The sequence below is a fragment of the Sabethes cyaneus genome, chromosome 1 (genome assembly GCF_943734655.1).
Source record: "Sabethes cyaneus chromosome 1, idSabCyanKW18_F2, whole genome shotgun sequence".
In the NCBI taxonomy this organism is placed as follows: domain Eukaryota; kingdom Metazoa; phylum Arthropoda; class Insecta; order Diptera; family Culicidae; genus Sabethes; species Sabethes cyaneus.
Genome location: NC_071353.1, coordinates 134,266,952 through 134,281,661, shown reverse-complemented (window position 1 = coordinate 134,281,661; position 14,710 = coordinate 134,266,952). Strand labels below are relative to the sequence as shown.

At 43.6% G+C, this 14,710-nt stretch overlaps 1 protein-coding gene across 1 annotated transcript in view; it reads right to left on the bottom strand.

Annotated features, from left to right (window-relative positions):
• LOC128738551 (E3 ubiquitin-protein ligase HECW2) overlaps nt 1-14,412 on the bottom strand; it is an 86,486-nt gene extending 72,074 nt beyond the window's left edge. The window contains exons 1-4 of the mRNA XM_053833778.1: nt 13,840-14,412; nt 13,513-13,781; nt 11,191-13,457; nt 10,962-11,128 (exon numbers count right to left, since the gene is read on the bottom strand). Coding sequence (XP_053689753.1) covers nt 10,962-11,128; nt 11,191-13,457; nt 13,513-13,781; nt 13,840-13,913 — 2,777 coding nt within the window. The 5' untranslated portion in view covers nt 13,914-14,412. The remainder of the gene's footprint in view (nt 1-10,961; nt 11,129-11,190; nt 13,458-13,512; nt 13,782-13,839) is intronic.
• Between the last annotated feature and the right edge of the window lie 298 nt (nt 14,413-14,710).

The following is a 14,710-nucleotide window of genomic DNA, read 5'->3' as shown; positions in this document are numbered from 1 at the left end:
CGGTTGAGACAAGGTGACGATTCATCCTGCATGCTGTTCAACATCGCTCTTGAGGGGGTGATCCGACGAGCGGGCATCGAAACGAGAGGCACGATTTTTACCAAGGGTAGCCAACTTCTAGGCTTTGCAGATGACTTCGATATCATAGCCAGGAACTTTGCGACGGTGGAGGCAATCTACGCCAGATTGAAAGCGGAGTCTAGGAGAATTGGGCTAAAAATAAATGCATCGAAGACCAAATACATGAAAGGAAGAGGCTCAAAGGAAACAAACGCGCGTCTCCCATGGACGGTAACCGTTGACGGCGACGAACTAGAAATGGTAGAGGAGTTCGTGTATTTGGGATCGCTGGTGACCGCGGACAACAACACTAGTAAGGAGATCCAGCGGCGCATCCAAGCGGGAAATCGGGCCTACTTTGCCCTTCGTAAAACACTACGGTCAGGAAGCGTACGCCGCCGCACGAAGCAAGCAATGTACAAAACCCTTATTAGACCGGTAGTTCTTTATGGACTTGAAGCCGTGACGCTGCTTACATACGCGCCCTTGCCGTGTTTGAGCGGAAAGTGCTGCGGACGATATTTGGCGGAGTACAAACTGAAAGTGGAGAGTGGCGGAGGCGTATGAATCACGAGCTACAGGCACTGCTTGGGGAGACTCCCATGGTACATCTAGCGAAAGCTAGAAGGCTACGGTGGGCTGGACACGTCGTAAGGATGCCAGACGACAGTGCGACGAAAATAGTCCTCTTCAACAACCCCACCGCTATGCTATGTTCATACGGCTTTGTGTGTAAGTGAAACAGATGCACGCAGTCGAGAGGGAATAAATATAAATGATCGCGAAAAAGTTCTCTGGCGAGATGGATCAACTATGGTCTCAGCCTTGTCTGTCAAAAACAAACCATAAAAAAAACGTTTTCTGTCAAACGTGATCCTTTACACTGAGGTGAAAAAATTTTTCGCGTTGAATTTTCAATCTAAAAATTGCAGCACTGGCTATGACAAATTGCAGAATGGGCAGAATCGACCAAAAAAAGGAACTTTTAGTTGTCGCTGTTTTTAAGGGGTAAAAAGTGATTTTTTTATGTAAAACGACACGTGAACTCGAATGGTGATGGGCTTACCCCCGAAAATGACGAGAAGTAGTCCATTTTGCCCCATCCCTATTTGCTAATATTTTTGAAAGTATCATGTGCAAACTCATTTTAATTTGAGATTCTATAGTAAGGAAAGTACAAGAATTTTAGGAAAAAGGTTTATGAACAATTTTATTTTAATACAACATAGTCTAGAAATCTGATTTGCCCCATTTTACTCAAGAATTTTGTGCTATAGTCAAAATGCCAATTCGATACTTTTACCAGAAATTTTCAAGAAAGCATGCCTGTTCAAGAAAGCATGCATGTACAGGTTGAAAAAGTCAGAAGATAGGACGACGATCAAGTTTATCACTGAAATGTCGTGTGAGAGAATGTTTTGCTTCCGGGATAGCGTTACTAACATCCAGAATTTCCTAGGATTTGTTTTTGATGCCTAGCCAGTCAAAAATGTGTTTCCCAAAGATTGTCTTAGCATCAGACCAAATGACTGCCAGATTTTTGACAGATATTTAGATTCTTGTTTGCCAGATTTTCGTGAAAACTTTCCTTGGTTTTATCTAACCAAACAATCGCTTCTGGTACATCGGAAACTTAGTGTTCCAAGAGGGATGATCTGTTTTTAATTCTGGCAGTTCACACATTTCTCGCCGCACATTTCAAGCAACCCGAAAAAAACTTTAGATTAAATTTTACAGTATTAAAAATGCGTCCACAACAGTTTTTATTTTTACTTTTACCATAAAAGGACAATAACATTTACAGTAACAGAAAATTTTTGTTCGCCAAAAAATAGATTTTTTATTGTTAAGATGCTTAACAACCAGCCATTTTTATGGTAAAACCTCTCAAAACCACGAAAGCTATAGCTAACTACAAAAAGTTTGATCGTATGGTTATCTTTTCTGACCTTTAATTTTGATGTTTTTACATTATTTTGTATCCTACTGTTATAATAGTTCTTATCTTCGTGTTGTAGTTATTTTTTCATGAACGTATTCCTTTTTTAGATTGAGCAGCCTTGCGGCCATATTCAAAGCACTTAATGTTCTGCGTTACATTAACGATTTCAAAGATTCGTTAGTGGTTCCACCCTTTTTTTGCCCGATATTCTTTCATTAGACAATGGCAAAAGATCGATTTTTGTGGCAACTAATGAAGTATTTCCGTTCGATTGGTTTATTTTTTGACACGAAAAAACTTCGGACCAAGATCGGCAAGCAAGTTATTTTGCTTTTCCATGTCAGTTTCTGAGAAATTGTCGCCGACACCGTCAATTTTCACGGATTGAGCTTTTCAACATCATACTTTTGGGAAATTGGACTTTCTACATTTCTAACCATATTGGACACTAGGTTAATCGAGCCACATCCTACGGTAACTTCTCCGTTCTAGTGATAATGTTAATCCTTAACGTCGAATGTTTTTGGGTGGAGATCTCATCGGAGCCAAGGATAGTTTTCTTAGGACTGCTAGCCCTAGTGTCAGACATAATGCATTATTTTTTGCTTTGGCGTATGGAAATTAGGTGACTTACATGCGGGCGAATTTCACTGCCAAATGACTATTCGCTTCCATACAACTGTTATTGATATCATAATGGTTGCAATAAAACCATGACAAATTTTACTGAAATTTATAAATTCTGTCACTTTGAACTGTAACTCCCACTCACTTAGTTTAAATTTCCTTTTCAGGTATGTCAGAATTCCGGTGATATTGTTTGAGCGCAACGTTCCTCATGATTATTCTGGAAGATCAAAATGGCTTTACTCACCTCCAGTAGCTTGTAAGTATATGTATTCTTATTCATAGCTTTTCTAACGAAGGGAAATTTCCCTAGGAGTTTTCTAGGAAAACGAGAAATAACTAATTTTTATATTGTTTTCGTTGATAAGTTTACGAACTACACCATATTTATCTACTATTACAAGTTTTATTTTTCAATTGTCAAAAACAGTCAAAAAAAGTGGGTAGCTTATCTGGCATTCTTGTTGCATGGCCAGCGCACATGACCCAGGCGTTTGCAAAGCCCAAACCATGTTTGTTTTCTTGATACTGTTGAACAGTATTCCGTTATTCTGAGAGATATCTTAGTTGCTAGTCGCTGACACTTAATGTGAACCGTATTGTGTGGCGCATACACATCAGCCACTACGGTCTGGTTGGGAAATCATGTTCTAGCAGTCGTTATTTATTTCGTTTGATTGAATTATATACCATATGCCACCCCAACATTTTTGGAAATATCGATTTGTTAAATAAACTAACCACTCCAGATTCCTGTTGTAACACCCTAATTAACTCGCTACTGTAACCATTGCTGACGAGAACCGCACATGACGGTTCCAAATTGGCATACAAATTAAATTACCAACCATATAGGCAGAAAGAGTGCCGTCGTTTATTTTAACCAATACGATATTATTTTCACCAGACTGCAGTCGTGATCACGGTTCGGTGCGGCCAACTCGGAGACAGAGGCTAAACGACACTGATCACTGACACTGTCCAGATGCGCATCTCTCAGGCGCTGCGTTGTCAGCGCGACTTGCAAGCATTGCAAGTCCGCCGATGACGGCTTATCTGTTGTATCGCATCGTTCACACGCTATAAACGCGTATCCGTGCATTTGCCGCCTTCGTTTGCATATTTTATAGGGACATTTGCAATAATAGATCGACCGAGTGTGGGGGTAATTTTTCCAAGGTGCCGCTGTGATAATAATTGTCAAACCGGTACATACGGAATTTGTAATTAGACCGGGACACGCATCTAGCGGAGCTTATGATGTTTTCTAGGTATAACCCAGAAAGGAATGTTACATTGATTGATAGTCAATTTCATAGATGAATTGAATATCGTTGTTGATCCAGGTTAGCTTCGACGTACGATGCCAGTCTAACAAGCAGGTTAACGTATGTTCGTTTCTCGGTTGGGTGGTACTGCTAGGCAGTAGGATCGTTGCACCAGCCCCGTAACAATTAAACCCAAGATTTTTCACTAATACAAGTGCCATATAAAATGTAGAAGAAATTATTTGAAACATTAATCACAACATTTATAATAAAATAATAAAGAATTTTAGTCTCAATCCACCTAATGATAATTAGAGTACATAATATTTGCACCGTACAATCAAACATGTACAAAACGTTGTCAAACAATATACCGGAACCAACATCAAATATGCATGCAGATAACCTGCGATGCGTTTTCAAATTCATTATTGTGAAAACGATTAGGAAATCAGTTTTACCGTAAATATTTGCATTTTGCAATCGCTATTCAAAGTGAACACACTTTTCAGCCGAATTACTTACCGCCCAAGAAGCGCGGTAGTCTTCGTCTTTCATCTCGCTAGCGCACACCGGATCTATCGCCCACTCACGGCAAAGATGTGCGATACTCGGGAAGAATGCGATAAGAACTCAATCGAAAGTGAAACTTGCGCATCCGGATCACAGCGTTTGGCCTGCAGGCTGCTGTTCGCAATCACATTGTCCGCATTCCGGAGGAATGGTAATCGGATATCGCATCATCCTCATCGCAGCCAGTGTTCTGTTGGGAGTCTCAGATTACCGTACCGAGCAGTGAAAAATTGCAAATTAACGTTCTAATTGTTTTTCATTGGAACTGTTTGTTTGTGTTTGGATTCGGTGGCAGTAGCGCGAAATGTGCTGCTGCCGGATTGATCCGTGGGATCACATACCGTCAAGCGGTCTTATAAGCGGCTTCTGGCGTTCTGTTTTTCTTTGCGTTCGTGCCTGTCACCATAGAGCGGATCGAAACCATCATCATCATCATCATCATCATCATCATCATCATCATCATCATCATCATCATCACCAACCATCAGCGCCGCTCGCCCCTCGGCTATGGCTCAAAGTGACGAGAATCGGCGGATTAAGAACATATTTCCGTTCATTATGGAAACTCATTATCTAGACACTGTGGCCCCATGCGGGAGGGACCGACCGAGTGCTGTGTTTTCAATGGCGTTGTAATGATAGAACATAAATGATTTTAATTGCTAGAAAACACCAACTATGTGTACGATGAGCACCAATTCGAATACATTTCCGATGTTAATCAGTTGGTTGGAGTGAGTCTAATTTTAACATGAGCCAAATGGATTAGAATTAGAGTATAGTAAACTGCTTCTATCAGTAGGAGGTATGAGAAGACTATCTTTGCTAATTGGAACTATTTGTAATCCGTACAACTTTAGAGTATTATCGCGAAATATTGGTGGCTTGTGTTGGGTCGGCGTGATTCAGAATCATGTTTGTTTGAACGGGTTTTTACAAACCATTTGGAAGTTAAAGAAAAAAAATCAACCAAACAAAACAATAATTTACAGGAAATGTTTCAGTTTCAGTAAGAGTATTTCAACATTTGAATTTATATTTTCAGATTATTCTTTACTGCTTCACCTTATAATGTAGGATTGAGCTAAAGTTTTGTATAAAATTTTTTTTTTGGAAACGAACGCTTTCTACAGAATAAATGAAGATGGTAACTATATCTAGACAATACACGAAACGTCGTACATCACGACGGATGCTATCAACAGGCAAATCTACCAGATGCGTTTGCTGCTAGTCCTGTGATCCCGAGACCCTGATTTGGCCGGATTTAGGATTCTGCCACTACGCGCAACCAGTGTTAAACTGGTACAGAGCTAACACTGTAGTTTCCTATATTATTGGAAAACAAGCTGGTTTTGAAGAAATTGTGGGTAAAAGTTTCAAAAGCCCACCATTTCCCAAAATCTTATAAGTTTGCCTTATAAGGGCAAAATACGGGCATACGGTTATAAAGAGGATATGCAATAAAACAATTAAACAGATAATATTGTAGTATATTCCCAAAAAGCATGAAGAAAATCCGACTTAAAATGCATTTTTAGCAACGCCATGCGCCAATAGATGCTGCCGACCTACAGGAGAAACAGAATTTCTACAGCGAGCTGAACTGTGTGGTTGAAAAAATCCTGAAGGAGGACATTCAGATTCAACGCGGACCATGAACTTGTTATGGTCATTGAGACACGCTTGCACGTCACACGTGCCCAGCGACGGGAGGAGAGAGTTGGGTGTCATTACGATGTCCGCCGATTAGAGAATCCCGTGGTGAAAAGGGCCTTTAGGTCGAATAACTAAAATCCCAAGTCTCGAAGTTACCATCTAGTGGAACCGTCGAGAAGCAATGGACCGGCATCAAGAACGCCTTCATCACGATCCGTGATGAAACCCTCGGTAAAGTAAACGGTAAACGGGGAGAGAAAATAGATTTCGAAAGAAACTTGGAGGATGATCGATAAGCAAAGAGAGGCGAAAGGCGGTAGTGAATTGAGTGCTGGCCGATCATGTGAATAACGAAACAGGATCGGATCTTTCTTCTGGGAAAATGTGATTGCTGAGCACTTCTCCGGGTTCATTATCATACAGTTCACGACGCACCAAGTGGCAAAGACCTCAAGTTGATTTTGAAAAAAGCGTCAGTCGTCAGTCGAGCGGTTCCGGAAGTACATTTTAAGATCATCTTCATACGAGAGTCGTGGCCCCTAATGGCCAAATTAACGTCGTTGAAATAAAGCAGAAAAATCAGGAGGCCTAGGTGACTTCCGTGAGGTCTATCTTATGAAGCTGGATAGCTATTGGACCGTTAATCTCCAACGGCAACCACCAACTGTTGCTATGTAGTTTTGCAATTGTGATAGCGGAGTTATATTGTCAAAGGCTGCCGACAGTCCGGTGTATAAAAAAATCTGTTTGAGCTCGTTGGGCAATACTTTCCGTTATGTATGATGTAAGACAAAGCAGATTACTGTTAGTCAGCATTTGTTTGTTGCTTACAGTGAGCAAGCCGAGGTTCCATGGCCCCCAGCTCAAATAGTTTCGAAACTGCACTCAGCGATGTGATGCCTCGATAGTTGTTTACATCTCGTTTACATCCTTTTTGGTGTACAAATAACATATATGCAAATTTCCAACACAATGGCAAAATCCCACTGGAGTTGGACATTGGAAATAAACGGAGCAACGGTGTCAGCAAGCAGGTTATGTATCTCTTCAGGAATACGGAAGGTACTCCATCGGGTCCAGAATTGAAGAACGACATGAGCACGGCCTTCGAAATCATCTCGACATTGATATCAATTGCACCCAGCGTTTGACCATATAATGGGACATTGTTGGCTGCTAGGACAATACCCGCGCTCAATACCTCATAGGTGAAAAACCTCACAAACTTTTTGGAAAGGAAACGGCATATATCATGAGGAGCGGCAGCAACTTCCCCGTTGATACCGCGAAAATCATTGGCAACTGGCTCGCCTATACAAATTGCTTATCCTCGCATTGTGGAGTTTTAGTGAAAGCATGCGAAACTTCGTGAATCGTATTAATGCTGCTCTTTTGGATGACTCTAGCTTGCGAAGCTCATCCGTGTGCCAAGAGGGATGAGAAGTATTGCGAACGTCGGCAGGATCAAGAGTGTTTGCCCTGTCAATACTGGACAACAAATCATTGATGCTTTATTAATCAGCTTTACGGAAGTTATATGAGCAGCTGGACATACATCGAAATGCCGAAGGGGATTATCTTCAGGAGGTCAGAGGAGGATGGGGTGGAACTCTCTTGATTAACATATAAAAAGTAAGCGATCACTCAGCTTGATAACCGTCCAAACCTGCTCTACGCAGTTTTACGAGTAATTCTCGATGGCTACTACGACTACGACATCTTGCGACTTGGGTCGGACGATCATTTTGCTCAATAATTACATTCATTAGCAACGCTGAAGGAACCCCAGCCATCGTCGTTGGGCTGCGTTGTCCGCAGTGCTGTGAATTGGATCGATACCACGCAGTGAATGAACTAGTTCTTGAGTGAACCTGGCAAAGGAGGCAAGTTGAAAAAAGTTGAAAAAATCCTTATCCACATCTTGCCACAGCTCCGGGACGACTTAGCTGAATACTGGCGGGAAACTGCAGGACTGGACTAGCGGAACCAGGAGCGTCCCGGAGATGAACAAGGGTGACAAGGGTCGGCCGGTGAAAGTTGCATGCATGGCAAGTTAAATGACCTTCCAAGAGCTTCCAGGCAGCAGATCTCACAGTCAAGGTAGCAAAGCCTAAGTCTATGGTAATGAACACTGACAATCGCACCAACTTCACAGTAGCGGGACAACAGGTTGAGTAAGTGGACACCTTTCAATATCTGGATAAGCAGATAACGCCCGATGGTGGTACCAAGAGTGATATACTCCTACGGATCAGGAAGGCCAGGGATGCCTTGCAGGTCTGCGTAACATTTGGCGTTCAAATCAGATCATTCTACATACGACAACTCGAATCTTCAACTCAAATGGTGAATTCGTATTGCTGTACGCCTGTATTGGCTGTACTGGGTATCCAACGAGGAACTCCATCATCGATGTCATCGATAGCAATAGAAATTCAAGAACGCAGGTGGAAGTGAATCGGACACACCATGACCAGAGGAGCGAACAAGATCTGCAGAAAGCACTCGACTAGAATCCGCAAGGACAACGTAGAAGAGGCTGACCCAGAGGCTCATGGCGACGTAGCTTAGCCAGCGACACCCAGGCTCTTAACAAGAACGGGAACATGTCCTGGCGACAGGTAAAAGCCATGCGGGTAACCGCCGACAGTGGAGATTTCTGACGTCATCCCTTTGTTTTGCCGGAATGGCGAACTTTATAAAGACTTTAGGTAACTGCAGGAAATAAATAGATAAAGACTTTAATCAACTTTCGTGCCAACGTAAGAGCACTACAATAACAAGATATAATCTGGGACAAGACACAACACTTATTACTCTTGTAAAACATTAAAAACATATTACTCTAAACTTACGCGTCGACCAGTTTCCGGCATCAATTGCCTATCATCAGAACGAGAGCCGATGTCCAACAGTTGTAATTTAAAAGTAATTTGTTTTTTAACGTTTTATAAGGGTAAAAAGTGTTGTGTCTTGTTCGCGATTAAATATAGTTAAATAGATAAAGAAATAAACAATTATTAACGAAGATGCCAAATTTAGTGTTTTGGAGACCACGCATCCAAATCTCATCTTCGACTTGAGGTCTGAGCTGGAGAAGTTTCTTGTATTCGAATTTAGGCAATATTTTATTAAACAAACCCCCGCACAAGAAGCATATTGAAAGAGCGCTTTTTAGGTTTAATACCAAGACGTGCGCGGAATATTCACCAACATTGATAGAGCTGATGAAAAGGGTTGTTTTAACGATATCGATTCTATCAAAGCAATCATCACACTGCCCTAATACTCCCAGCGGAGGTACTTTAATTTTAACGGCAGACAAACGCAACCATGTCTCTCCAACTAAAATAACATCGGTCAAATTTGATCCAGTGCTGAACAATGTCACTGTGAATTTCAAAATTTATTTTTTAATCTGTGTTTTCTTAGAATCTTTCCTAACTGATCGCACATTTTGGGGTTCGCCCAAAAAATTGCTATCGGTCGCAGCAGGGGGATATTGGGAGGTTTAGCGGTCTTCTGTATAACATTTATCTACAGCCGCTTCATCATAACCCTCGAAGGAAAGAACAACAGCCTGAACATTTCGCTGATCGTCAGACACAGAAAGATCGACTTCAAGGAATTGAAGGAACGTTTGTAGCCGTCAAGTAGGTCTCGAAAGAACACGACATAGCGCTTCGCCAACAGGATGGATTCACCAGCACCTTCCTTTTGGGTGATTGTCTGCTGCTCAGACACGGCCGGCCTCGACTAGCGCTTCCACATAAAAATGTCCATTTCGGGTCAATTCCGCCGTTAAGCCGATTACTCTGGCCTCCCTGTCCAAGGCACAGAACGATTAAGTCACGTTGCTCTTGGTCTTTCTCTTCGGCTTTTGCTGCACTTCAAGGTCGCGCAGCAAAGTCGAGCGGCCGGAATAAGGCTTCCGTTCGACGGCCTCGCCTTTCTTTAGATGGAAGAGCATGTTGTGAATGCCGGATCCGGCGAATCCGGGTATGCCGGACCAAACAGCCGGTCTGAATCAAGGCTTATTCAGTTGGCTAGCTAAATCTTTCCGACTTCACGCTGTTGTTCGGTGATTATAGTTAATCCTGTCTCATTTGGAGCCAAATCAAAAACGTTGATCATATCGATTAACGATAAATACTAGTTTGCAAAACAACAGATTACGCTGTTAGACTCTTTACTTACTTTATGAACATCTTACACAGTCGACTCAGAAGATTTGTTTGAATCTTTTTTCCAACATAATCGTTTACCTACATCATAGAAAAAATCTCATATTAATCTTGCACAAAGAGAAAGACAAGCGAAACCTAACGGAACACCATCCCTACTACAAATGAATAAATTTTCATTTTACTAAAAACCCTATCATACAGCTGGAATACTCACCTAGTTTGGAAAGTTATTTGTCAAAAACTAGGTGAAACAGGAATCAATTTACAACATAAAATTAGTTACTAATTGTGACCCGTAAAACTGCAACGTTTCTTAACCAGATTATACCACACACATCTATTTTTAGTCGTAATGTCATGTAAATTCATTAACTTTATTGTGCTCAGAAGGTTTCACTTTTTGCGAACACTCTAATCAAGAGTCCACAATTGCGAAAAACAAGTCTATTAGCGGAAAACGTCACTCCAACGCAACCAAGCGCGCAGTCGCTCAAGACCATTTGTTCTACTTGAAGAATCATAACGTCCTGTAAATCATCAGACGAGCGCAACCTACATCCGACAAATAGTCACCTCTCTCCATCCGGTGCTGCGGTGATACTTAACGGAGCAAAACAAACGAATGTCTTAACAAACAGCACTTACCTCAACAGGATGGTCAGCTGCAGGTCATGGCTAAGTCGGTCCAGTGCGGTCGTTCCCTCCACACGGATGGAGTTAATTTTATCGCGCAAATTACGCGAACACGCCGCCGCCCCGTGACGTTCCCGAAGGATCTCGAGAATGTTTGGCTGACGAAGGAACGCAACTACCTGTTTCATAGGAACCATAGAAAATGTTAGAAACGGGTTGGTTCAAAAATCGTCGGATTTACCTTATCATTATAAGCGACGGGGATCTCCGGCGATCCGATGCTCAACCGTGGCAACGCTGGTGGACGGGGAGGGGGAACTGGGGCAATGTCGACGGGTGGTGCTGCTGCTGGAGCAGCAACAGCAGCAGCAGCGACTAGCTGTTCCGGTCTGCGACAGGCTCGAGGGCAATCGGTAGGCACTCGAGGATCCATAAAGGAAGTTCTTCGATTGGCATGATCGATAAAGAACTGCTTGCCACTCTGGTCCACCTTGGTCTCCCAACCTGCGGGAAGATCTTTGTCCATGGAGGCAAAACAATTGACCAATGCAACCAGATCCCGATTGTGTTGGTAACGACCGAAACAGTTGGGGTCGCGGCGTACTCGGGAGACCATGTGCTTCAAAGCGGCGTTACGATTGTAGATTAGGATGGCGTCGGTGTTGGTGTGGAGCATGGAATAGAAGTCCGCCCGACAGATTAGCAACAGCGCTGGGTGCGCTGTTCGGTCCAATTGTAGGCTCTCGATTTGAGCCGTATTTATTGCGACAGCGATGGCCGAAGCTCCTTGACGTGGGTTGATCGAATCATAGCCGAACCTAGGCGGACTACGGCTCATGCTGCCTTCGCGTCGGTCGTAAATTGTTCTCCTAATCGATTGATAACGACGATCCAACTGCTGCCGATGCTGATCCGGTCCGGAAATACCGGAATGTGCTCCTGGCCTTTGCCAGGACGTTGTTCGAGTGGCGTGGTCAATGTAAAATATACGTCCATGGCTGTCCATACGAGCTTCCCAGGCGGGCGGTAGAGGTTCATCGGGATCGGCAAGAGCTCCACGCGCTCGCTCCGGAATGGACGGCAATCGCGTGCTGGTCAAATGTCGCATCGGTGAATCGGTTTCCGTATCATCCTCACGACCTTCGGCCACTCGCAGCTGATCGACCCGGTTTCCGGTCACCGTAACCAGCTCATTATATCTGGTTGTTTCCGGGGAAATAACGATTTCCGGTGAAAAGACGTTTCGCGTTCGCAACTCGGGAGGTCCAAAGTTTTCTGCCAGCACGCGCAGCCGCCGCGCGTGATGAGTTGGCGTCGGTGGACATATGAGATCAGTGCGGCCGCAGCCGACTCTGGTCAGTGGACGAGGCTGGGGCCGTACCGGTTTTGGGTGCATTATAACCGGTGAATGGCGATCGGGTGAATGATGTTCCAGCGGTGACCCCGATCGGGTTGAAGACCCCGACGGGGGACTCCTCGCGCATGGGGATAGATTTTGAACTGGAAAAATAATGTGACTTGCTTTCATCGAATCTACCACTAGCAATTCGCCCGAATTCATAGGACCGTTAGTCGCGTTTTTCCCTCTCCCGTTAGATAAAATTCTAACCAACGGTTTGTGAGGCTTGATGATCCTAACTTCACCGGGCGGTTCAATTATTTCACTCGAACTGGATGAAGCTTGCGCATACTGGCTTTCCGGAAAAATAAACTCCGTCTTTTGAGTTGCTTTTCTTAGGGGAGCTTTCGCTGCATTGCTAATTTCTACGGCCGCTTCGTTGACGCTTTCACTTTCTGGTTCAACGCTTCGTTCCGGTCTTCCCAGTCTCAGGGGTGTGTGCTCGGATAAACTTCCGTCAGTCTCAGGTGTAGCCAGGGGGGCACTTTCGGCAATGCCCTCCAGCGATTGTTTTACTACGCGAACAACCTTCTCGTGGCGCATTTGTTTTGGTGTTTGCTCGAAAAACTCACCCGGAGCAAAATCGGTTCCACTCGCACCAGTTTCTTGTGCCGTCAGATTATAGCATTGTTCGTCTGTGTCAATTATATCGAATGAAAACTCCTCGGATCCTTGCTGCTGTTGCAAAAAAGCTTGCTGTTTGCGTTGCTGCTGTTTAGGGGGCCACGATCGCTCTAAAGGGCGGTGAACTTGAACAGCCGGACTAGTGGTAGGTTTTGCCTGAACAGATGTACTCTCTTCTTTCCTCTGCTCACCATTAGCGCTTGCCGGGGAAGGCCAAATTTGGAGATAATCTTGTGACGGTGATGATTTAAGCGAGCCATTAGAACGAACTTTTTTCTTCGTACCATTTGATACCGGTTCTTCCAGCGAAGTAGCTGTAACTTTTGCTTTTCGACGAACTCCGGAGCAAGGCGCTGAGGACGTAGAAGAGCCACAGGAGTCACCGACATGGTGACCTCCCGTTGGCGTCAACGAAGAACAGCATGCCGGTGAAAGACTGCTGTCGGCTTCGGCATCTTCAATTCTTCTTGGAGACCGATCTCCATCTAAAATGTAAATTCAATCGAAATTTGTACTTGATTCGTGTTGGACCATACCTACCAACCAAATTCGAATTGCTTGCATCCTTTTCCTCTAACTGTTTTGCTTGAGATTCCAATTCACGTTCTTGTTTTAGTAAAGTTTCAAATATATTCAGATCCAAGCATTCCTCATATGGCGTCGGGGGACAATTATCTTGATTGTTTTTAAACTCCAACAGTTCGTCGTCGTCGTCCTCGTCTTTTACGACACATCTCTCCGGCGAAACCACCCCGACAGCACCTTCAAGCTCATCCCCTGACTGGGTTGATTCAACGCAATGTGCTCGCCTATATGCAAAAAAACAGTAATCAAATAATAATATCATGTCATGTTTATTATACTAACTCGAGCACGAGCTCATTCCGAGCTGAAGCATTTTCCTCTCGAGTCGTTTTGGACGAATCAGCCTTTTCAGCCATTTGCGATGTTGATGTCAACGTCTAATTTCAACAGCCGTATGCGGCTGCAGCTTCAAGTTTCGATTTTTCGTTACATACTACTTAACCAGCCAAATAATGGCGACAGATAGTCTGGACCCATACATTCTAGGCAAAATAATAGCTCCTTCAGCATCGGGACGGGGTCGACGCACGACCTTCACGCTTTACCGAACGACTTTCTCCATCCGTTCACATTCGATTTTGTGCAACTTAACTAATCCATTTTCAATGCGACACACTAATCAAGAAATGAATCAATATTGTTCATTAAACTAAATTATTTTTCAAATTTCACTGCGAACCACCCTCCAACCTGCCTATCACAAGAACCAGTCGCCACGAATGAATTGCTATATCAACGCTTCTATTGAACCCTAGTACGGAATAATCTAAAAATCACTACTGCCCGATTAATAACCATCTGCTCGGTGCAGTTTAGCACTACATGTTTTCAATCTAAATCACACACAATCCACAACGAAAAAGAACAATGAAAATTACATCCTGCTCTGCGGACGATGATGACGAAAATTGCGAGAGAAAAACCAGCGTTTGACAGATAAGCTATCAATTACTGACAGTTTTCCGTGCGGTACGCACACCAGGCGCTGGCGAGTCAGTGCAACGCACACCACCGTCTGGCAAACACGTGCTATCCGTGTAAAAATGTAAACAAATTCCGTGTAAACAAACCGTTGCCCGTGCGGAATGCTGTGAAGCGGTAGGGACGCCACCGAAACAGCTGATCTACGCGTCGGCGCATGAGTGTGCACGCC